The sequence below is a fragment of the Balaenoptera musculus genome, chromosome 3 (assembly GCF_009873245.2).
Source record: "Balaenoptera musculus isolate JJ_BM4_2016_0621 chromosome 3, mBalMus1.pri.v3, whole genome shotgun sequence".
In the NCBI taxonomy this organism is placed as follows: Eukaryota; Metazoa; Chordata; class Mammalia; order Artiodactyla; family Balaenopteridae; genus Balaenoptera; species Balaenoptera musculus.
The window spans coordinates 108,981,396-109,007,045 of NC_045787.1; the positions used below are offsets into that span (position 1 = coordinate 108,981,396).

Sequence of the window (25,650 nt, forward strand, 5' to 3'; positions counted from 1 at the left end):
GCTGAGGGGACTGGGGATTGGACGTGGTGCACAAGATAGATGTAATGTGTCACAGGGCATCTGAGCTGGAATGTGTAGAGACATGGGTAAAAAGCTCCAGGGCTGGACAGATAACTCAAAAAGCGTGTAGCATAACAAAACGAGCAGCATCAAACTCAGGCGGGGAGGGAAGGAAGCTTGGTTTCTATAACAGTGTTAGCTTCTCTACTCTCCTCACACCCGGTTCTGTGCAGGGTTCCTGATTAACTGACATCACAGTGCCTCCGGAATATAATTACGGTCCTTCCTGCTCTTTCTCCTGTTGCTCAAATGAGCAGTTCTGAGTTTTCTCTCTTATTCTCAATGCCACTGATCAGTCATTTGTGACCTTCTGGGCGCAAAAATCATAATTACCTGAATGCTTCAAGCTCTTCCAGTGGTAGGGCAATAGCCCAAGTCCCTGCTCCCGGGCTGAACCAAGTATCTGAAAAATCCAAGGCCTCTGTGCAGGCCTGCTGGACTCTTGTGTGACTTGTTTCCATCAGTCATGATTTTAGGAAACTGACCAGATTATCCTGCCCAGGGATCTCCCCTCAAGGAACCCACAGGGATGTTTGGTGCATGGTAAGGTGCTCAGTTAATGCCCATAAGAATTAGAAACCAGGATACCCATAGAAATGCAAAGGACAAAGCAAAGGCAGTGGAGGAACAATTCAGATTTTAAAAATAATAAAAAGTTTTCTACCACAGATCAAAGTGCAAACAGGAGTGTACCCCATAATCTTTTCCTATTCTTGGCAACTAGTTCCTCCCAGACCTCCCTGGAACACTATCCTGAATTCCAGAAGGGCTGGTGTTTGCCAAAGAGAATTAGTCTGCTTAACACCTAGAATAAGTGATGATGAATGCCTTGGGCAGAGGGCCATGTTCCCTGTCAGGTGGTAAATATCACAACAAATCTTTCCCCTAGGTGTTTGTCATTTAACTGATTTTCCTAAAGGGCTTTTTAAGGTGACAGAAAGAGGCTTGATGCAATTCAACATTAACAATACCTTATGTTGTGTGCCATTGCTAAGAAAGCACTTTGGAAAAATACACCTATATTTTCATTTGATCCTCATAAAAGTCTTATGAGATTGAGAAAGGATGCCCAGGATGACACGTCAGAGGTTTCTCAGCAGAAATCATGTCTTCCTGGAGTCTCAGGCAGACCCACCCCAGAAGGTCTCACCTTGGGAAGAAGGGGCCTCATCTCGAGGACAGGTGTGCAGGAGGCTTCCAGAGACACTGGGACATCATCTCTCTGCTGGGCCAGCCAGAAGGCAACAGCCAGGCACCAGACTGACTCTTTTAAGTCCAGAAGTCTCACATGAGAAACTCTTCTCATGGATGTGTAGGGGAGGTGTGGACATACACTCTATACATCAAGGAGAGTCTGCTAAATGCATGCAGCGGTATCAGTATTTCACAGGGCTAGTCTACTGAAACTTCAGAACTATTGTATTCATAATCATGTAACCTTTGATTATGAATGAAATAGTTCTGAAAACGACAAATGTCATCATAGAATTGCCCTCCCCTAGACCAAACAAAATGAGCATAAAAAAGTAAAAACCTATGAATATTTTTCACCAAAATTAACCAAACAAGAAAGCAGCATAACTTAAAACAATACACTTTAAAAATCGGTGGAAGGAAAGAAACAGAAGATTCTAACATTGCCCCTCAGCTCTTTAGCCATACTAGAAAGTCATCAACATCTGAAACAGTCTCTTTGCTTACTCCCATATCTGGCAAACAGCAGACAGGGTGAAGGTCTCTATTTATTTCCCTGTTCAAAGATTTTTGGCAACTACTGTAGAAAACAAATGGATGAAACAGAGAAAATGGACAACAAGGCTGATGACTCTGAAAGAAGTGAGACCTGCTCTATGAGAAATGCTAAAGGGAGTCCTTCAGGCTGAAACGAAAGGACAACAGCAGGACTACCCTGGTGGTGCAGTGGTTAAGAATCCATCTGCCAATGCAGGGGACACGGGTTCGATCCCTGGTCCAGGAATATCCCATATGCCACGGAGCATGCTCCGTGCGCCACAACTACTGAAGCCCGCGTGCCTAGAGCCCATGCCCCACAACAAGAGAAGCCACCACAATGAAAAGCCCACGCACTGCAACGAAGAGTAGCCCGCGCTCACCGCAACTAGAGAAAGCCCAGGCACAGCAACAAAGACCCAATGCAGCCAAAAATAAAAATAAATAAAATAAAATATATTTATTTTAAAAAAAAGGACAACAGCAATGCAAATCCACATGAAGGAATAAAGAACACGGAAAAAGGGAACTACCTAATAAATATAAAAGACAGTATTAATATGAGTGAGGAAATTAATACCAATCTTACAGAAAAAAGGATTATAAGAGAATACTATAAACAACTGTATGCAAACAAATTAGATAACCTAGATGAACTGAACAAATTCCTAGAAACACAAATTACCAAAATCAACTCAAGAAGAAATAAAATCTGAACAGACTTAAGAGATTGAATTAATAAACAAAACCTCCCAACAAAGAAAAGCCCAGAATCAGATGGCTTCACTGGTGAATTCTACCAAATATTTAAAGAAGAATTAACACCAATCCTTCTCAACTTCTTCCCCAGAATAGAAGAGGAGAAGACACTTCCTAACTCATTCTATGAGGCCAGCATTACCCTGAGACCAAATCCAGACAAAGACATCAAAAGAAAAGAAATCTATAGATTTAATCCCTTATGAACATAGATGTAAAATATTCAACAAAATACTAGCAAGCCAAATCCAGCAGTATAATAAGAGAATTACATACTGTGACCAAGTGGGATTTATCCCAGGAATACAAGGGAAGTTCAATGTACAAACATTAATCAATTAATACAACACATTAATAGAATGAAGGTTTTAAAAAATGATCATATAAATTAATGCAGAAAATCATTTGATAGGGAATTCCCTGGTGGTCCTGTGGTTAGGGCTCCATGCTTCCACTGCAGGGGGTACAGGTTTGATCCCTGGTCGGGGAACTAAGATCCTGCAAGCCACGCAGCGCGGCCAAAAAAAAAAAAGTCATTTGACAATATCCAACACCTTTTCTTGATAAAAACAAAACACTCAACAGACTAGAAATAGAAGGGGAACTCCCTCGACATGACAAATGGCATCTATGAAAACCCCATAGCTAATGTTATACTCACTGGTGAAACTGAAAGCTCATCCCCTAAGATCAGTAACACGACGAGGATGTTCATCTGGCTACTTCTGTTCAACACTGTACTGGGAGTTCTGACCATAATAATTAGGCAAGAAGAAGAAATAAAATGTAGCCAAGTTGTGAAGAATAAAATAAAGCTACAGTAATCAAAACACTGTGGTACTTGCAGAAAGACAGACATACAGATCAAGGAAATAGAATAGAGAGCCCAGAAATAAACCTTCACATATATAGTCAAATGATTTTTTTTTAAAAAATGCCAAAACCATTCAAGGGGGAAAGGACAGTCTTTTCAACAATGGTGCTTGGAAAACTGGATGTCCACATGCAAAAGAATGAAGTTGGACTCTTACCTTTTACACCATATGCAAAAATTAACTCAAAGATGGATTAAAAAAAAAAAAAAAAAACAGCATAAGAGCTAAAACCCTAAGACTTTTTAGAAGAAAACATAGGGGGAATTTCCATGACACTGGATTTAGAAATGATTTCTTAGATATGGCACAGGAAACAAAAGGAAAAAATAGATAAACTGGACTTTATCAAAATTAAAAACTTTTGTTTATGTCAATTACATCTCAATAAAGCTGGGGGAAAAAGTTTTGTGCATCAAAGGACATTACCAAGAGATGAAAAGGCAACCTATAGAATGGGAGAAAATGTTTGCAAATCATATTTCTAATAACGGGTTAATATCCAAAATATATAAGGAACTCCTACAACTCAACAATTAAAAAAAAGTTTTTTTAACGGGCAGAGGACTTGAAGAGACATTTCTTCAAATAAGATATACAAATGGCCAATAAGCACATGAAAAGATGTGCTAATCATTAGGGAAATGCAAATCAAAACCATAAATAAGATACCATTTCACACGCAATAGGATGGCTGTTATTAAAAACAAAACAAAACAGAAAATAATAAGTATTGGTGAGGATGAGGGGAAATTGGAACCCTTGTGCATTGCTAGTGGGAATATAAAACAGTGCAACTGCTATGGAAAACAGCATGGCCTTTCCTCAGAAAAACCAAACACAGAATTACCACATGATCCAGCAATTCTAGTTCGAGGTATACACCCAAACAAATTGAAAGCATAGACTTAAACATATGTGTACACCTATGTTTACAGCAGCATTATTTACAATAGACAAAAGGTGGAAACAATCCAAGTGTCCATCAACAGATGTGTGGATAAACAAACTGTGGTATATATACACACAATGGAATACTATTTAGCCTTGAAAAGGAATGGAGTTCTGAGACATGCTATAGCATGGATGAGCCTTGAAAACATTAAGTGAAATAAACCAGACACAAAAGGACAAATATTGTATGATTCCATTTATATGAGGTACCTAGAATAGTCAAATTAATAGAGACAGAAAATAGAATAATGGTTACCAGGGGCTAAGGGGGAAGAGTTAATGGGTAAATAGTTTCAGCCTGAGATGATAAAAAAAACTCTGGAGATGGACGGTGGTGTTGACTGCACAACAATTTGAATGTACTTAATGCCATTGAATTGTACACTTAAAATGGTTAAAATGGGACTTCCCTGGTGGCACAGTGGATAAGACTCTATGCTCCCAATGAGGGGGCCCGGGTTCCATCTCTGGTCAGGAACTAGATCCCACATGCATGCCACAACTAAGGAGCCCACGTGCCCAACTAAGACCCAGTGCAACCAAATAAATAAATAAGTAAATAAATAAATAAATTTTAAAAAGCTTAAAATGATAAATTTTAGGTTACATATATTTTACCATAATAATTTTTTAAAAGAATTGTTCAAGTATAATGGAAATAAACATTCTTAAATATTAAATTCAAGCAATAAGGTACCCATGAATCCTTTTTGAAAGAAACTATTTAAAAATTAAAGCCAGCCCATTATTAAATGAATCCATTCGCAACCCATATAACAAAGAGCTAATTTACCTAGCATAAAAAGATCTACTACAAATAAATAAGAAATCAACAACCCCAATAGAAAATTGGGCAAGAAATATAAATAATACACAGGTATTGAAGCATAGATGACTTTTAAACATATGAGAAGATTCTACACCTGTCTCCTAATAAGAGAAATACAAATGAAAACTATACTGAGATATCATTTTTCACCTGTCCATCCATCCTCCTCTCTGTATAAATGCAAAGAAAAATGTATCTAATAATATTTTCCTAATATTAGTAGTAATAATTTTTAGATAGTAGGATTTGGGGAGCTTTTTAAAACATTTATTGTTGTATTTGCTATAGTGTTTATATTCCTTATAATGAGCATGTATACGTTTTTAAGTAGCTTTAGTTAAAAAATAAAACTGGAAGTAAATATGCAAGATGAGGACAAAGACGAATTATTTTCTTCTGTGTAATTTTCAGTATTTTTTTTTAGACTCCTCCAACCCCCTCCCAAACTTTCACATATTTTAATGTATTTCAACTCCTGATATGACACACTTCCAGTTTTATATTTCTTTTTGACATTCCTGCCTTCATACATACATCGTCCTCCTTCATCTCTGATTATCCTAATTCTATCCCTGTTCAAGGTTCATCTCAAAGCACATCCTCTCTTGGGAAGCACTGTAGCTTATTGGCTACGTGTCCACACCTGGAGCAGATATGTGGTCCCTGAGGTCCAAAAGTAGGCTTCTCTACTTACTAGTTCTATAAGTTTGAGCAACTCACTTAACCATTCTGAGACTCAGTTTCCTTAACTGTAGAATAGATGATCGATCTCATTATGTTTTTATAAGGATTCAACTGGATCATGCATGTAAAGTACACAGAGAACTAAATTTGTGTTGAAAATAATAATATTGCTATTTTTCCTGACCCCCCCCCATGTAATTATTGACTCTACAAATAATTAATCTTTATTTTCTGTTTGGTTTCATGAGGGGAATTATAACTACCTTTGGAGGGAAAGACAAGTCTTCTACCCCTAAAGTACTTAAGTAGTACATTCACTTTACATTTGGTAGTTTTTCTTTTTGTTCAACAGATATTTTTACTCATTCATCCCTTAATGAGAGGCAGACCCCTCAGGAAAATATAATTCATGATGCCCACACCGACTTCTTTTTCTTTTTAGTCCAAGCAGATTAATGGTACCTGGGCTTCTCGAAAGCTTTGGTAACAAAACATGTAAACTCACTTACTGTCAGCCTCCACCCTTCACAGTGAGATGGGTTCGGGCTGTCTGGCATCTGGGATTAGTGAAGGAAATGTTTGACCTATGAGAAAGCTCAGTGGTAGTCATGATTTGTATTCAAGCCTGTTTCAGTGGGATAAGCCAATGTTGGACCAGAAGAGCTCTGCCCTCTCACAGGTGATTCATTCAAACAGCAAGTCTCCACAGCAAGGTCATCTTATGCCACCCAGCTCTCCAAGGGCACCTTGCTCAGGGAGAAAGATATCAGAACAAGAGTGCCTTTTGGTATGCTAACTTCTTTTTCGTACAGAATGACAGAGATTTCCATCTGTATTGCCAAATATATGTCTTTCCCTTTGGGAACACTTGTAAAAGACTAGTCCTTTTCCCCAGAAAACCAGGGACACCCAAAGCAAAATTATTTACTTTTGATTGTTCAAGAACAATTGCTCACTCCCTTTCTATTTTTTGACTTTTGCCTCCTCCTCAAGAAAGTTAAGAGATATTTTTGCTATTGGCAGGTTATATTTTTCTAGCGGCAAACAGTTATAGTATTGAGTTCTAAACTGAGGTTTGAAGGTTATCCATGGAACAAGTGTTTTATAAAGACACTAGCTCACACAGAGGACATAGCTGATAGTTTAACAGTAAAGCAGAACATATCTTATGAATGGGAAAGTGGATAGAGAGGTCCCCTGCCCACCTGACACCTCACCCAACATGGGCAGAACCGAACCCCTACAAAACTTGGTCCTTTTCAAGATTCTCCAACTCAGTGAAGGACATCATTGTGTCAGTTTGAGTCCTAGAGCAGACAGCAAGATGGTATTCAATGTGTGAGTTTAATGGGAAAAATATTCATGAAGTGTAAAGAGGAGAGGGAGCAAGGGAAGGCAGAGAGAGACTCAGACCACGATGCAGGTATGTCCCCTGTGAAAGGGGAGACGGAAGGAAGGAGGATTAGGTAGGAAGATCCTCAGACTGCAGAGCTCTGAGAAAGTGCTGGCCACACTGATGGGAAGCCCCAGAATACAGATTTCCTGTTGGAGGAGTCCCACCTTGGGCAGAAATGGCCTGGCTCTTGTACCCACACTGTGATCATTCATTGGCTGGGAGCAGCCAGAATGTGAGGCCTTGTGTAAATACTGCAGTGGATCTGAAGGTGCAGTGGTTGGAGGCTCTCAGCTAACTATGTTCGTTGTAGAAGGGTCTCTTGAAGAGAGATCTGAGTACCTACATTCCTGCCACAATCATTCATTCAATTACGCAACCTGGGAGTCATGCTTGGTATCTCCTTTTCCCTTATCTCTAAGACCCAATCCATTGCTAAGTTCCTGACCATTTTACCTCCTGAACAGTTCTCACATCTGTCCATTTCTCTCCATCTCCCCTACCACTACCACCATCATCTTGCTCCCAACTGGTGACCATCTTTCAATCCATTCACCACACAGCAGACAAAGCAGTCATTTCAAAACACAGTCAGATGATATAACCCCTTGCTTAAACAACATCAGTGCTCATGGGATAAAGACCTAAGTCCTGAGCATGACCTTCAAGGCCCTACCTGTTATAGCTTTGCCTTACTCTCCAGCCTCCTGTGGACTTGGGCTCTTCTTATGGCTCAACTGACCCTTTGAGTATCAGATAGACAATGGTTCAAATCCAGCCTTCTTCCAGTTCCCCAAATGTTCCAAGTTCTTTCCTGCCTCAGGACATTTGCACATGCTGTTTCCGCCACTAATTATCTCTTCTCCAAGCCCATGCCCCTTTACCCAGTTAACTAATCCTCATTCCTTAGCTCCCAGTTCAAACAACCCTTCTTCTGAGAAGCCTTCTCAGACCCCGCCCCCACCCCCCACCCCCGGAAGTTAAAATCCTTCTCATAGAATGAAATGCCTTTTGTAACATTTAGGATAGTATTCTATAATTGACTGATTATTTGGTTGTCTGACTACATCACTAAAGTGTGTTTCCTGAGGGCAGAGACTGTGTCTATTTTCACTCATTATTGAATCCCCAGGATTAGCAGAGTGGCTACATTTTGCAGTTGCCACAAAATATTTGTTGAATGAATGAAGTATCTAAAAGAGTTTTTTGATTTTTTTCCTTTTTATTTGAATCACACCAGGTGTCTTCTTTTCTAACCATTTCTTTCCATTTATACTGTTCTCTAGCTGTGTTGCCTCATCTCCTCCACCCCACCCCCTTCCCCACTCTCTGCCCATGATGAAGTTTTTGAGGGCTAGCCTTGGACTTGGATTTTCAGGTCTTCATTGATGAGCACTACAGGCCTGGATAAAGTGCTTGCTGCAGAACTTGCTATTGCATAAGACTGTATTCTAGATTTAGAAGGTCAGGGAGGGTAAGAAAGAAAAGAAAGTGAGTTGGCCTCAAAGAATTGGGATACAAAATCAAGTCAATCAGAGCAAAGATATGCTTCCATAAAGAGAAATAAGGACTCCAGGACTTACAAGGCCTAACAGTACTGTTATTCAGTAAGGCCTTATTTTATCTAAAAAAGAAATGTGTCCATCTGAGAAGGAGCAGCCCGTGTAGCATAATAAAAAGATGTGAGTGTCGATCAGGCACCATCCCAAGGAGAAGGGCCAACCAGGCCAGGAGGAATGAGTGCCCAGTGCCCCCAGCAGGTCATTCGACCTTTGCTGTGGAAGAAGACACAGCAGGCTACCCAAGGCTGATATCATTAAACATTTAAGGCAGATAATTCACTCTTCCGATTCCATTTCAAGCTCGCTAAGCCACTTTCTGACAATTAGGCTCCAAATTGCACAGTTCCAAGAGAGTGCATTCATCAGGCAGACTCTAGAGTCTGGTGTTCTGGGCGGTTTTGCTTCTAACAGGAATAGTTAAGCTCCAGGTTTTGGAATCAGCCTTTATTTGAACCCTGACTCTACCACTTATATACGTATTAACTGTGTGACCTTGGGGATTTCCTTCATTTTTTTCCCCCAACTGAAAAAAGATCGCACGGCACTATAGGACTGTAGAGAGAATTAAATAAGGCAATGTATGTAATGCACTTAACATAGAGTCTAGCAAATAGTTAATGAAATCAATAAGTTTCCATCCTGATTTTACACTTCGCTGATTTTTAATCAACACTGGAACACTAAAAGATGAAATTTTTGACCCCACAAGGTTGAAGACCAAATCTAGACCTTGGGAAATCACCAAGACTCCAGGCTAGCCATCACCTCCTGGCACCTCTCTGTTCCCATGTGTAACATCTATAAAAGGTAACCAGGATTTGGCTTTATCTTCTTGTGACTTTTTTTTCTCTTTTCTTGCCCCTCATCTCCCAGACATACTTTTGATGTAGCTTTAGCTCTACTTTGCTCTCACGGAGTCAAGAATTATTGTCCTGTAACAAGGAAGAGGCTCCAAGGCTTGCCTTGATTTTTTTTTTTTTTTTTTTCCTTTTTGCTTCATACCACAGACCAAAAGCAGCATCTTCTGGAGGGGGAAACGTGTTTTTCTAAGGTCATCCTTTGGCCTGCCCCACTGCCCCACCTGCTCTTGAGGGAAACACTGCAAGGACACATGAAAAGCCACAACATCAGTCACAGATCAAGGCCTCCATCACGCAGGGAATGTGCCCAAATTACAAACAGGCAAACCAAAGTGACTCTGGCAGATTAAGCAGTTTGTTTTGTTTTTCTGCTCCAGTTACCACACTGCTCTAAGACAAAAAATAACAAAGAAACACATGGCAAATTGTTTTTTGGGTATGGAGTCTTGACAGTGTTTTTCGGTTTCTACAGAAGTGCTTACAAAAGTATTTTTCAGCTGTCAGTGGCTGATGCTGGACACAGCTGTAGAGACTTCTGTCAAACTTTGTAGCAGTGGCATAATTATAGGGGCTAATTGTCAGGCTAAGTGTGAGGTGCCTTCCAAAAAGACTGCAGTGCCCTCCCCATCCCCCCACCTCCAGTTCTTCTAAGTGAAGATAACACAGTTCGAACTTTGAAAACTATCCTTTTATCAACTGACCATTAGAGAATGTCTACCAAGCATCCAGAAAAACAATGACTTGGTCGCTGCCCTCAAAGAACCCACCTACAGCCTAAGAGCAAATACCAAATATTTTCTCCCTTATATCGTTTCATTTAATTCCCACAACCCTGAGGTAGGTATGGTTATTATCCCCATCCTACAGGAGAAGAAACTAAAGCTAAGGGAGTAAATATTCTGCTCCAAATCACACAGCCAACAAGTGCCAGAGTCAGGGCTTTAACCTGGAATCTCTAAATCCTCGGGTATTGATGGGCACCACTAAGACCAGGGATTCCAAACCTTAAACTTGCTGTTCCAGTTTTTCTTATCAAACGAAGCGCCCCTCATTTCACCGACATCATTGACTTTTAGTTCTCCGCTGACCCAGGATGAAGAGCCTGGTACCTCGTGGTCAGGAACGCGCTGTCAGCGGTGCCTGTGCCCCCAGCTGGGCAGAGGGACCAGTGCGCATGCCTGGGCTGGGGAGCGCCGAACCCCTGGGGTCTGCGAGCGAAACCTGCAGCAATTCCCTCAGCACCTCGCACCGGGACCCCTCAGAGGCTTGCCCCCAAACGCCCAAGTCAGCACCCGCTGCTCAGGCCAGAAACCCACGAAGCACCGCCGGCAGTCAGGTCCCGGGCCCGCCTCCAGCTGCGAGGCCCCGGCGGGCGCTAAATGAAGGGCAGATGAGAAAGCAGCCCGGGGGGATCGAGGCGCCGTAGGCCGCGTAGCCGGGCGAGGGCGCAATGCGCGGCCGCGACGTGCGCAACGGGCGGGTTAGCGGCGTCTCGGGTGGACGCGGCTCCAGCCGAACGCCGCCCGGACGGCCGCGTGCAGACCCGAGGCCCGGGCCCCTGCCTCTGGCTGCCGGCCCGCACTCCGCGTTCACCGCGCGCTCGGGCTCAAGCCCGCCTCTCGGCCGCTTTCACTTTCGCTTTCGCTTTCCTGCCGAGAGTGTTGAGGAAAATGAAAGTGGCGGTGTCCAACAGCCGGCGTATCAGCCGTCGGGGCGAGGGGCGCAGGGTGCGGGGCGGTGGGCCTGGGGCTGGCGAGCTGGGGCCGCAGCCCGCGCCCGGCGAGGTAAGCGCACCCCTTTCCTGGTCGCCTCGCGGGCTCCTCCTTGCGGACCGCGCGGGCGGGACGCCAGGCGGACGTTGGGCGAGGGCCGGCGTGGCCGGGGGTTCCTGCGGTGGGGTTGGGAGGGCCTGAGATGCGGTACCGCTGGGCTCTTGTGGCTTTGATTCTCCAGGCAGGGCTGGAAGCCCAGGGCGGGGTGGCGGGGGGCTCGGACAAACGCGCCAAAGATCTGGCTGCCTGGGGTCGAGGTGGGGCGGGGGCTAGCCAGGCCACCGCTCCCAGCACACGTTTTCTTTTTGTAGAAGGCCCCCCAAATCCCCTCCCCCACCCCCACCCCCCCCGCCTCCACCGAGTTTCTGTAAAAATCAAAGTGGGAGGATGTATGTAAAATGCTGAGCAGAGTGTCTCACCTGAGCCCAGCAGGGAGGAATTCATAATTTACGCCTTCTTACCTATATCAAACTCCTCTGCTTGGGCACGCAGCCCCATACCTGGCTTGTTTGGCTACGTTTTTCAGATCTGGTATACTTGGGCGCACCTGGGGTGCCTTTCAGGTGTTCCCTGAGCTGGCAAGCTTGCAGCTCATATCTCTTGGTCGTAGGCATGGAGAGTACCTAGGCCAGGATGCCGCTCCCTCCCCAAGGCTCTGCCCAGTTGAAGACGGGCTGACTCTGCAGGGGCCCCAACCTCAGGGCTGGCAGAAATGGTCAGGGGTGGATGCACTCGGGGACTCAGTCCATCCCAGACAGCACACTTTCTGTCCACTCTGTCCACCAGCAGAAGGGTGAAAGATGAATGCCCAGGTCTTTGCCCTTGGTCATGCCAGCTCAAAATTGGGCTCCACCTCAAGGCTATGGAGACAGCCCCTGCCCTCGCGTGTCGCCCATTCCCTGGCAAGAGAAAATATATATGCAGGGTGCCCACAAGACCAGTTGGGTAGATGGGAGAAGACCCTAAGTGTTAGGAGTAAAGTGACTAAATCTGCAGGCACTTGACTTACATTTGAGTGATGACGGGTTTTGTAGGCAATACCAAGAACACCCCCGTTTTACTCAACTTTTGTCTCAGCCTAATCACATGGATCTGATCATAAGGCCCATTACTGAAAGAACACTTGAACAACCTTAACTTTGAAAACAGCCTTGACAAAAGATTAAGGTCCTAATTTTTAAAACAGGAGTTCCCCCTCTGTAACCTCTTCAGGGTGGTGGTGAGTATTTATTGCTTTTAGAAAATACCACCTTTATCATGAGCCAGAAAATCAGATTCTTTGATTTTGTGATGTACTTTCAACGAGCTATTCCTTTTCTTTGGAATTCGCTAATGTCTCTTCTCTCTTCTGTTAATTAAATTTAAGCTGTAATGTACGGTTCTCTCTCTTTCCTCTCTCCTGTCTGCGGGCGGAGAGGGAGAGGGTTGTAGTAGGCACCATCCACAGCATTTTCACCACCCCAGCTTCTTGCTTCCATGTTCCTGAAAACCGAATGAATCCGCTAAAGACCGAGCAAGCCTTCCCTACTACCTTCTTTTCTCGTGGCTTTATTATTCATTGGTTTAGCCACCAGTATGTGATGTACTTTATTACATTTTTCACAAGAAAATAATGCATGGGATTTTATTTTCCTTAGTATCTCAGGCCTTCAGAATTGAATTACTCATACTCTTCAGTCATGGCATACTATAACCCTTGGTCCATTTAGAGTCTGTCATTTTGTTTTATTTCGTTATTTCCTCCTTTTATCCTCCATTTCTCAATATGCTCCTTCCCATGCACGCACACTTAGGCGGCCATGGTGGCATATTTGTTTGTTCTTACAAACTACCTTTCCTAATATCTTCTCAGAAAATGTGTATCTTTGAAATGTATGTCATGTTTTGCTTTTGTTGTACTTATCTAAATAAATACTGCTGTGCTATAAATCTCATACTGTTTCTTTGTTTCCCTCAGCATTATGTTTTTAAGTCAAACCATATTGATATATGTAAGTCTGATTCATTAATCCTGGCTGTTGCATAATTTTCTATCAAGAGTGTACACCACAAGTACTTAACTAGTCCCCTGAAAATAGACATTAAGTGGACTCCAACTCCTTGCTTCCACAAACAGTGCTGCACCAGATATCCTTTCCAGTGTCTCCGTGTGTTCTCCGGCAAGAATTTCTCTTAGATAGATCCATAGATAGGTATGAGATTGCTAATTCTGGGATACTTGTATGATGTCTTTTACTAAAAACTGCTACTTTGTGCTGCAGAATGGCTTCATCAGTTTCCTCCTACCAGGAGTCCATGAAGAGTCCCTTTTCCAACATCTGCCAGCACTTATTATTATCTAATTTACTAATTTTTTGTCAAACTAGTAGGTTAAAGCAGTACTCCATTTCTGTTTTAATTGAGCATCTCATCATGTTGTTTTGCCATTTGTGAATTGCCTATTTGTCTCATTACTCTTCTTCTAGGTTTCTGATATTTTCTATCTGGTTTTCATTTTGATCCTTAAATATTGGTATGCTCACTAAAATGTTAATCCTTCGTGAAATGTCAATGTTGTAAATCTTCCCCTAGTCTGGTCTCCTATCTGTTAGCTTCATTTATGGTCTCCTTGTTATTATTATTAACAACTTTATTAAGATATAATTTACATACCATAAAATTCACCCATTAAAAGGACACAATTCAGTGGTTTGTGATATATTTAGAGGGTGTAACCATCACCATAATCTAATTTTAGAACATTTTTATTACTCCATTAGCAGTCATTCTCCAGTATCCCTTAATATTCCCCTCCCCAGCCCTAGGCAAGCACTAATCTACTTTCTGTCTCTATATACTTGCCTATTTCTGGACATTTCATATAAATAGGATTGTAACAGCATGTGGTTTGTTGTGACTGGCTTCATACACTTAGCATAGTGTTTTGGAGGTTTAGCCACACTACAGCATGTATCAGTAGTTTGTTCCTTTTTTTTTTTTTTTTAATTTTTGCCTGCATTGGGTCTTCGTTGCTGCACGCGGGCTTTCTCTAGTTGTGGCGAGTGGGGCCTACTCTTCGTTGCGGTGTGCAGGCTTCTCATTGTGGTGGCTTCTCATTGCAGAGCACAGGCTCTAGGCACACGGGCTTCAGTAGTTGTAGCACGCAGGCTCAGTAGTTATGGCTCCTGGGCTCTAGAGCATAGGCTTAGTAGTTGTGGTGCACGGGCTTAGTTGCTCCATGGCATGTGGCATCTTCCCGGACCAAGGCTCGAACCCATGTCCCCTGCATTGGCAGGCGGATTCTTAACCACTGCACCACCAGGGAAGCCCCAGTTTGTTCCTTTTTATTGCCCAGTATATTCCATCATGTGGATATACTGCATTTTGTTTATCCATTCATCAGTTGAGGGACACTTTAGATTGTTTCTGCTTTTTGGCTATTACTAATAATGCTTCTATGAACATTCATGTACAAATTTTTGTGTAAACATATATTGTCACGTCTCTTAGGTATATACCTAGAAGTGGAATTGCTGGATCATACGGTGTGTCTATGTTTAAACTTCCAAAGTAGCTGCAACATTTTACAGTCCTACTAGCAGTGCATGAGTGTTTCAATTTGTCTACATCCTCACCAACACTTGTCTATATTTTGATTACAGCCATCCTAGCAGGTGTAAATTTCTAGCTCACTGTGGTTTTAATTTGCACTTTCCAGATGGTTAATGATATTGAGCATCTTTTATGCTTATTAGCCATTTGTATATCTAATATGCTTATTAGCCATTTGTATATCTTCTTTGGAATAATGTCTATTCAGATCTATTTGGAAAATTTGATTGTCTTTTGTTATTGAGTTGTGTTATTTATATATTCTTTTTTTTTTCTTATGACATCTTCCGGAATCATCAAGGTGTCTTTGTCCCCATTCCTTCCTTCCTTCATTTCATTTAGTGACTTGGAATTCTGTATCCTATTAGGAGCCCTCATTAAGTTCTAAGCATAGGTAAACATATTTTCCTATAAATGCTAAAAATTAATCAGAATGTCCAACTTCATTTCAAACATAAGGAACTTTTTAGCATGTTTTTAATTCTCCTCTCCCACAGGCACATACACACATGTCTGCCTAAGAATTATTGAAATAATCTGGAAGCTTCCTATTGTTATTAACTCTTCATGCTTCAAAATACACTTTTATTTTTCTATTTTAGAAGTCTTAACAATTGCATTAATCTGCAACCTATTTGTGCAGTTGCTCATTGCACCAAGATAGGAAGGCTTAAACACATGTTTATTTTAGAGTTTTCATTGACTTACTGAAAATTTTTAGTGATTTGTGTCTCAGGAGTAATGCCTCTCTGGGTCTCTTGTTTCTCAAAAGTATTCTTTGGAATCCATGCTATTCTGATCCTCATTTGACCTTTGCCAGCACAAAAGCATTCTAAAATATTTGCAAATGCTAAAGTCACTTCCTCATGTTTTACTGAGTTTACTTTAGCTTGGTTTAAACCAAGTGCAATATCAGTTTGTGTAAATTTACCACTAGCTGAAGGTTCATATAATTGCCCTCCCCAGGGTCAGAACTGGCTGGAGGAGTATGAAAATAGCTTTGAAAATTCAGCTGCTTAATATCTTACCCTAAAAAGCTTAACATTTTAACATTTTTGTTTATAACAGTATCTGAGGATGAAGTAAAGTGGGCACTCTCATAGTAAAACTATGGTAAAACTAACTTGGATGGAGTTTATCAAAACCTTTCTAAAGTGTCCATACATTTTATCCCAGTAATTCTACTTTCAGCATGTATCCTAAAACATGTTTGCCTTTGGGCTTATTTCAGGTGGTGCAGGGTAATTCTAGGTGGGATACATTTGCAGCAGCATCTAACACTGACTCCCATGGTAAGAAAGTTATTCCTCTGGTCAATTCCTTTCCAATCTTCTGATCAAGGGAAGGAGAAAAATCTCAGCTTGGAGCTAGTATGTCTTTAACACCTTGTTAAGCCTTCCTAATCTCCCACTTGATATAAAAGGATGAGCAAAGGGATAGCAATATCAACTGTATTTTCATGACACTGTTGTGTTTTCCATTGTATTTATTTATTGTGACTGCCTTCATTTATGACACTTGATGCTGGTTTTCCATTTACAATAGTAAATAAGGTTTGCTTTTAAAACACCTTTATTTAAGGGCAAAAATGAGTTGATTTAAAGAGAAATGTTAAGTACAGTACAGATGACATTTAATTATGGCAAAATCATAATGTTGATGTATGGATGACTGAAAGGTGTGAAACACAACCCTAAGAAATAATCTGAGCTTCAGACACAGATTTTAAATGGGGAGGTGTTCTTATACATGGGGCTGTTCCTCCCAGTGTGACTTCCGTTATCATAAAGTTAGAAACCACTCCGTTGTCTACCAATAAGGGATTAGTTAAGTGATTTTGATACCATGGGAAATAGTGATAGAATAGTGCCAACTATTAAAGTATATCTAATGACATGGAAAAATTATATACTGTTAAATAAAACAAAGCTGGTTGCAAAAGAAAAATATACACAGTATCCTAATGTTGTTAAAAAGAAAGTGTGTATGTGTGTATGCCTGTGTGTGTGTTTGTGTGTGAAAAATTGGAAGAAGTATTTACAGATAAGTTATCTCTGGACTGTTGGGAGTACAGGAAATTTTTGTGTTTTCCACTAATAAACATATGTCACTTTTGTCAACAGAAAAACAATTTAAACATATAACTATTTTTAAATTAACGTGTCCTAACCTTAACAGGACTGCCTGGTATTTTGCCATCTGCAGGCATTCCTGGGTCCTTATATGCTCCTAGAATCCAGTTAGGTCCCTGTGGCCTCCTGCAAAGCCATGGGAGGATGACAAGACTTTCTTGTCACCCTTCAGTATCCTCCAAGGTATTGTCTTGGTGGGTATATATTTATACTTTTGGAGTAAAATAGAATATATCTAAACTTCTTTGAAATAATTTTTATTCCCTCTTCTTCTCAATAGCCCTTTTAGGCTGGCCCAAATTAGGATCCCACTTTTTCAGCAGGTCTGAATCATTAAATAGCAATGGAGGAAACGCTGAGAGAGGTTCTCCTAGTTTCTCCTTTATTATCTTTCTTTAACTTCTGCATTATGCTACTGACCATGAAATTTCTACATGTTACATATAGTCATGGTTCTGTTTCACCTGGGTTGAAGATAGGTATATTTAAATTTAGACGCCTCCTTTCCAGGATTACAAAATCTCCCTTAGGAAGAAAAAAAAGTTCACTGCAAGGCCTAACGCTTGGCAGAAACAATTGCTACTTTTTTCCTAGTAGAAATTCCGAGAGTGTTAGTTCTTAGAGCGTGTTCCTGGAAATCCCTGGACTCCTTTGTGGGAAAGGGGTTGGCAGGTCCCTGTTAAGTGAGCAAATGGTGTCTCTATTTGGAGGTGGTCTTACAGCCCTAGTGCAAGCTTCCTCCTTCTACAAAGGGTGGTAGGCGCTGCCCAGGGTGAGCCAGGCAGGTCCTGAGCCTAAAGAAGGCCTGCTGCTGCATTCCAATAATGTATGGAACTTGACTGGCCGACTCCTCCCCTCCTGGGGTCCTTCAGCTCCTCTCCACCTCACTGCCACCGCTGTGGTTCAAGCTCTCACATCTCTTGTCTGGATGACACAGTGACCTCCAGCTGGTCCCTGCCTCCCCTTCCCATAACCTCTAGCCTTTGTTTTACAAAAACCAGCGTGTATTAGTCTCCTGTTTTTGCTGTAACAAACGAACACAAAATTAGTAGCTTGAAACAATCCAAATTTATTATTTTACAGTTCTGAAGGTTTCAGAAGGGCTCTTTTCCTTTTGAAGACTGGAGGAGAATCATTTTGTTGACTTTTCCAGCTTCTGGAGGCTTCCTGCATTCCTTGGCTCATGGACCCTTCCTCCACCTTTAAAACTAACAAGTCTTTCTCACACTGCATCACTCTGACACACTCATCTGTAGTTGAATCTCTCTTTGTGTCCCTCTTATAAGGACACTTGTGATTACATTGGGCCCACCTGGACAATCTCCCCATTTCGAGATCCTTAACCTAATCACATCTGCAATGTCCTTTTTGTCATGTAAGGAGATATATTCATAGCTTCCGGGGATTCAGACATCATCATCTTTGGCGGGCCCATTATTCAGCCTACCACATAGTGTAATCTTTTAAAAACACACGCATCCAACCATCTTACTCCTCTGCCTAAGGCCCTTGTGTGGTGCTCCAGTTCTTAGAGGATAAGGACATCTTGTGGCTGGGAGTGCTGTGCAAGAGGCCACATCCCTTCTCCACCTCCATCTGCCTCCTCTCTCCCGACTCTGCCTCTGGTTTGTTGCCTGTGATCCAGCCTTTGCACATGGTCTGCTTTTTACCAAGGATGCTTGTCCTCCTCCCACTCCATCCCAGGCTTCTGAGCTCCCTAGGATGCTCTCTTTGGGACCTGTGCCATTCTGCTATCACACCTACCATGAGTTAACATCTTCGCATTTATTTAGGTGATCATATGTGTGAGTAAGTAGCCCTTACAGGCAGGGGCCATGTCTATTTTTGGCCCATCATTGCATCCCAGCATAGTGCCTACTTGTGGTAGATGGTTAATAAGCACTTGGGAACGAATGAATAAATGAATGAATATTAGCAGCACTGTCATCACTCTCTAGCCCCTTTACCCTGCTTTTTCTTCTGTACAACATTTATCACCTCTTCTGTTGTGGCCCCCCTCCACCAGAATGGAAGCTCTGTGAGAGCAGGGACTTTGTCTTTTGTGTCCATGCCGCTATTCCCAGGTTCTAGAGCAGTGTCTGGTGCACAACAGGCACTTGATAAATATTCAGAGAATGACTGATCTGGAGGATGCTCAGAATCTCTCACAGAGTTCTCATATTTGACCCTTCTTTGAAATCAGGTTTTATGAAGGTTTTCATTTTAATTATTCAGCCTAACTCAATAATCAGGCAAATTGGCAGAGACCTCCTAAAACATTCACCTATTTTTTAAAAAATATTTATTTATTTATGGTTGCTCTGGGTTTTAGTTGAGGCAGGTGGGCTCCTTAGTTGCAGCTTGCTGGGTCCTTAGTTGCAGCTCCAGGGCTCCGTAGTTGTGGCTCACCAACTCCTTATTTGTGGCATGTGAACTCTTAGTTGTGGCATGCATATGGGATCTAGTTCCCTGACCAGGGATCGAACCCGGGCCCCCTGCTCTGGGAGCAAGGAGTCTTATCCACTGCGCCACCAGGGAAGTCCCTCACCTATTTCTATGAGGATTAAATGAGTTAATAAATGTAAGTCATTCAGAGCAATGTCTGGCACATGTGTAAGGGTTTGCTGCTGTTGTTAAGAAATACTTGAGGACTTCCCTGGTGGCGCAGTGGTTGAGAATCCGCCTGCCAATGCAGGGGACACGGGTTCGAGCCCTGGTCTGGGAAGATCCCACATGCTACAGAGCAACTAAGCCCGTGTGCCGCAACTACTGACCCTGCACTGTAGAGCCCGTGCTCTGCAGCAAGAGAAGGCGCCTTAATGAGAAGCCCGTGCACCGCAACGAAGAGTAGCCCCCGCTTACCGCAACTAGAGAAAGCCAGCGTGCAGCAACAGAGACCCAATGCAGCCAAAAATAAATAAATAAATAAATTTATTTTAAAAAAATAAAAGAAATACTTGAGCCCTTGATCATTTAGAACTTCTACTATGTCTGTCACAACTCTGTGGGGGGGGGGGTCCCAAACACAGAACTGAGTGAGTTCTCCTGTTTCTTACACCCGGACAGAACCCAGGTCTTCCAGCTGCCTGGGGACAGGCCCAGGTTGGGGGCTTCAGGTGGGTGATTTGAGCCATAACTTGTGTTTTTTCTGTTTTGCCTGCAGATGGCAGCAGGCCCTGGACTTCCCTGCACTGCAGGCAGTCGTGAGGCCGCCGAGAAACAAGAAAATGGACTCCCTCCTCCTGAGGACAAGAATGCCGGCCACCAGCCATGGGTGAGCTTAGAGGTTGACCAGAGTTTTTCTCTTATTTGTTCTACATTATTTGGTTTTTGTGTGTGCGTGTGTAGGAATTGGTGCAAATCACACATGTTTGATGTTGAGGTAGTTTGTTGATTTTCACAGTTTGTTTATAAAAACAAAAAAACAATAGCAGTGAAACCAGAAGTATTACTAGAATGTTGCAGAGGGGATGCAGGGCAAGGGGGCCATCCTCTGCAGTGTGAGTGTGGTGTCCCTTCCCTTCTGCTCCTTGGGCCTGTCCCCTTTTGTCATCCTAGGAGGTGGTACCCACCCAGACAGTCCCTTTAATTCAGCAAGTGTGTGGTAAGCCAGAAATATGAGGTGTTATTTGTGTGGACTTTGTTGGCCTTCTTCCAGTTGCTCATAGGGTGGACTGTTCGTGTACTGCTGGAGAGCCATCCCTGGCCCAGCAGGGCCCAGGGTTTCTGTCTGCTTGCCCTGACTTTGCAGCCCCCTTGGAGGGCTTCTGCATCTGATCTTCCCTCTCATCCCACAGCTGGTAATTTCACAGCTCTAGTTTATCGATCCTAAGACTCCCCATTAGTGTTGTAATCTGAGCAATTTGAGTGGAGATTGTTTATATTCTGTTTCAATCCTATTTGTTAGCTTTACCCTCAATAGACACTAATTCTAAGTTTTATATTTGGGAATAAGGGTACTTTCTGTCCTTAATGCTAAGGGCAACTACACCACTTCTTGGCATTCTAATGAGGGGTCTAGCAAAAGCCTTCCTTGATTATCAGCATCTTCTGGGTTTGGTGGTGTCCTTCCCTTACCTGCAACCCTTTAGGGCCCTGCCTGACAAAGTTTCTCTGACATCTTCCCTCAGTGTCGCAAGTCTTTTTTTGCGAGGAACTTGATGATCCCCACCTTCACCCAGCCTGTGCCAGCTTTGCCACAAGCCTCTGTGCATTAGGCACCATGCTCCACAGTTTACATCTTATTCAATCTCCACAAAAACTTGGTCAAATAGGTGATATAATTCTTTTGTTACAAATATGGAAACCAAAATTCAGAGATTAGATTACTTACAGAGCTAAAATGTAGCAAGCCAGAGGGGCAGCCCAAGGTCTCTGTAGCTCTTGCCTCTTATCAGAAAATTAGGCTGACCACCTATGGGTAGAAGATGAATTATATTTGTTCTTGTAGACTGAAAAAGGAACAAAGTGAAATTAATGGGAAACCACATTATAATTCCCAAACAACCCTCATCTCTAAATTTACTATCCTGATTTTACACAATATTATTTTTCTTTCTTATTTTATTTAACCTGAATTGTTGGCACACACTGGTAAAATTTGCCTTTATTACTGTTTGCCTTATGTGCATCATTATGTGTACCAATTGATGCAAGGTAGTTTAATTGTTCATTTGAAGAACCTGTAACCTCCATAAATTGGAAAAGTTTGATTTCAAAAATTTGAAAATTCTTCCTCTGTACCCAGGATGTTCGGTGACTTGTTTGAGGATGAAGACACTGACAAACCCTAAACTCCCTGAGCATAACTCTGTCTCAGCCTAGTTCTAGTAACTGATGCAACCCAAGTCTAAATTGTCAAAATCAACTATTTTATAAACCAGGTCACTCATAAGTACCTGCTGATATCTGAATGTTTTAAAATATTACAGTTAAAACTGTGGTCAGTGAAAGAAAAGCTGTCCTTTGTTCTGTGGGACCTTTCTGAGCACTGCTTTGGGGCACTTATTCTCAGGCCACTCAGGACAAATAGCCTCAAGGACACATTAACTCTGGATGTTTCAAACTGATAGACTTATACAATAGTCACTCTCACAAACAACAGTCACTAACTTGAGATTGTGGGGTATTTTTTCCATGTCCTCTTTTTTAAAAAACTTTATTGAAGTATAGTTGGTTTAAAATGTTGTGTTAATTTCTGCTATACAGCAAAGTACAGCAATGTATTCAGTTACACGTATATATTTTCTTTTTCATATTCTTTTCCATTATGGTTTATCACAGGATATTGAATATAGTTCCCTGTGCTATACAGTAGGACCTTGTTGTTAGTACACTCTATATATAATAGTTTGCATCTGCTAATCCCAAACTCCCAGTCGTTCCCTCTCCCATCCCCCCTCCACCTTGGCAACCACAAGTCTGTTTTCTATGACTGTGAGTCTGTTTCTGTTTCGTAGATATGTTCATTTGTGTCGTATTTTATTTTATTTTTTTTAATAAGGTTTATTTTATTTTATTTTTTTATAAATTTATTTATTTATTTATTTTTGGCTGCGTTAGGTCTTCGTTGCTGCGTGCGGGTTTTCTCTAGTTGTGGCCAGCGGGGCTACTCTTCATTGCGGTGCATGGGTTTCTCATTACGGTAGCTTCTCTTGTTGCGGAGCACGGGCTCTAGGCGTGCGGGCTTCAGTAGTTGTGGCACGCGGGCTCGGTGGTTGTGGCTCACGGGTTCTAGAATGCAGGCTCAGTAGTTGTGGCACACGGGCTTAGTTGCTCCACGGCATGTGGGATCTTCCTGGACTAGGGCTCGAACCCATGTCCCCTGCATTGGCAGGTGGATTCCTAACCACTGCGCCACCAGGGAAGCCCTGTGTCGTATTTTAGATTCCACATGTAGGTGATATCATATGGTATTTGTCTTTCTCCTTCTGACTTACTTCTCTTAGTATGATAATCTCTAGGTCCATCCATGTTGTTGCAAATGGCATTATTTTATTCTTTATGGCTGAGTAATACTCCATTGTATATACATACTACATGTTCTTTATCCATTCATCTGTTGACGGACATTTAGGTTGCTTCCATGTCTTGACTATTGTGAATAGTGCTGCTATGAATATAAGGGTGCATATATTTTTCTAATTATAGTTTTGTCTGGATATATGCCCCGGAATGGGATTGCTGGATAATATGGCAACTCTATTTTAGTTTTCTGAGGAGTCTCCATACTGTTTTCCATAGTGGCTGCACCAATTTACATTCCCACCAACAGTGTAGGAGGGTTCCCTTTTCTACACCCCCACCTTCAGCATTTGTTATTTGTAGACTTTTTAATGATGGCCATTCTGACCAGTGTGAGGTGGTACCTCATGGTAGTTTTGATTTACATTTCTCTGATAATTAGCAATGATGAGCATCATTTCATGTGCCTATTGGTCATATGTATGTCTTCTTTGGAGAAATATCTATTTAGGTCTTCTGCCCATTTTTCAGTTGTGTTGTTAATTTTTCTTTGTTATTGAGTTGTATGAGCTGTTTATATATTTTGGAAATTAAGCTCTTGTTGGTTGCATCATTTGCAAATATTTTCTCCCAGTCCATAGGCCATCTTTTTGTTTTGCTTATGGTTTCCTTGCTGTGCAAAAGCTTATGTTTGATTAGGTCCCATTTGTTTATTTTTGCTTTTATTTCTATTGCCTTGGGAGACCTACGAAAACATCAGTACGATCTATGTCAGAGAATCTTTTGCCTGTGTTCTCTTCTAGGAGTTTTATGGTGTCATGTCTTATATTTAGGTCATGTCCTCTTTTTTTTAAAACAGCTTTATTGAGATATATTTCTCATACCATGCAATTCCATTTAAAATGTACAATTCAGTGGTTTTTAGGATGTTCACAGAATTGTGCATTCATCACCAAAGTCAATTTAGAACATTTTCATTACCCCAAAAAGAAACTGTACCCCTAAATTATCACCTCCCCAATCTCCCCATTTCCCCAGCCCCTGGCAACCACTAATCTACTTTGTGTCCCTATAGATTTGACTATCCTGGATCATATAAATAGAACCATACAATATGTGGTATTTTGTGTCTAGCTTCTTGCACTTGGCATGATGTTTTCAAGGTACATCCATGTTGTAGCATGTGTCAGTACTCCATTCCTATTCTTTGCCAAATAATATTCCATTATATGGGGATACCACATTTTGTTTATTCATTCATCATTTGATGGACGTTTGGGTTATTTCCATGTTTTGGCTATTATGAAAAATGCTGCAATGAGCATTTTTGTGTACAGGTTTTGTGTGGACTGTGTTTTATGACTCTGTAAGCTGTAGTGACCAAGTCCTGTTTTTAAAAATCTGAGAAAGGAAGAGAACTAAGTTGATGTTTGACATTTAAAGGGACAGTTTCTATGTGTAGATGTAGAACTGCATTCAAAAAGATTATCTATCTAATATGAGGTTAAAATCAAAAGGTAGTAGATCTAATTCTTCTCCATTATCACTTGAGTTTTCTAAGCTCTGTCTTTTAATATTCTTGCTTAAAAAAACACAAGAAAGAAATATGTATTGGTCCTTAGGTCTCACTTGAAATAATGTAGAATTAGTTTGGGTGGAGGGTTGTGCAAGTACCTTTTTCCAGATGTATTTAGCAAGTGGGTGGGGGAAGTGGAGGCATGGATCAGAGAGAGGAACAAGGCAGGAGGAGAGTCTGGGGTGATGTTGGTTCAGCTTCGCCAGGGCCTACGCTCATGGCCACAGGGCACTGGGCAGTCATACTTAGTGTAGCTATTGCTTGTTATCTGGGTGATGTTCTTCATAGCTGAGTGCTTCTGTGTCCACTTTCACTCTGCTTCTGACTCACAAAGCTCTGGTGTTGGGCTGTTGGTTTTTAGTAAAAGCAGGTGTTGAGAAGAATATGTTGAAGGGTGAATCAGCCCCTAAGGGACTCTGAGAGACATGGTCCTAAAAACATTCCTGCTGTTTGTTGTGTTTTTTTTTTTTAAACACCAGTTAACAGTTTTCAGTTTAACTGTGTTTTCCTTCCTGAAGTCTTTAAGTGAGACTAGTACTTGTGATTTATTCTATGCATTGTTTTCAGGGAGTTCCTTTACTTGTCAAGTCTGGGCTGGAGGTAGAGGTGGGTTTTTTTTTCCACACCAAGTATGCAGAAATAGGAATGATTTGAATTTGTCTCCAATTTATTTTTATATCTTTATTTTCCTTCCCTTGGGTAATAGAGGTCGCATTTGGGAGCATTTTAACTGAATTCTAACTTCAGGTGAGTCAGTCAGCAGGAATTTTTATGTATTATTTAATGCCTGGTTGTGGGGGACATCATAAGAGAAGAGACCATCAAGGATCTCTTGATCCTTGTGCCCTCAAGGATCCCACGTTCTGGTTGGGGGGGACATCATAAGAGAAGAGACCATCAAGGATCTCTTG

General features: G+C 41.7%; 1 protein-coding gene across 1 annotated transcript in view; it reads left to right on the forward strand.

The window, feature by feature from the left end:
• Positions 1-10,456: 10,456 nt before the first annotated feature.
• RAD50 (RAD50 double strand break repair protein) overlaps positions 10,457-25,650 on the forward strand; it is a 244,454-nt gene continuing 229,260 nt past the window's right edge. Inside the window, exons 1-2 of the mRNA XM_036846296.1 lie at positions 10,457-11,488; positions 20,363-20,485. Of these exons, the coding sequence (XP_036702191.1) occupies positions 11,375-11,488; positions 20,363-20,485 (237 nt within the window). The 5' untranslated portion in view covers positions 10,457-11,374. The remainder of the gene's footprint in view (positions 11,489-20,362; positions 20,486-25,650) is intronic.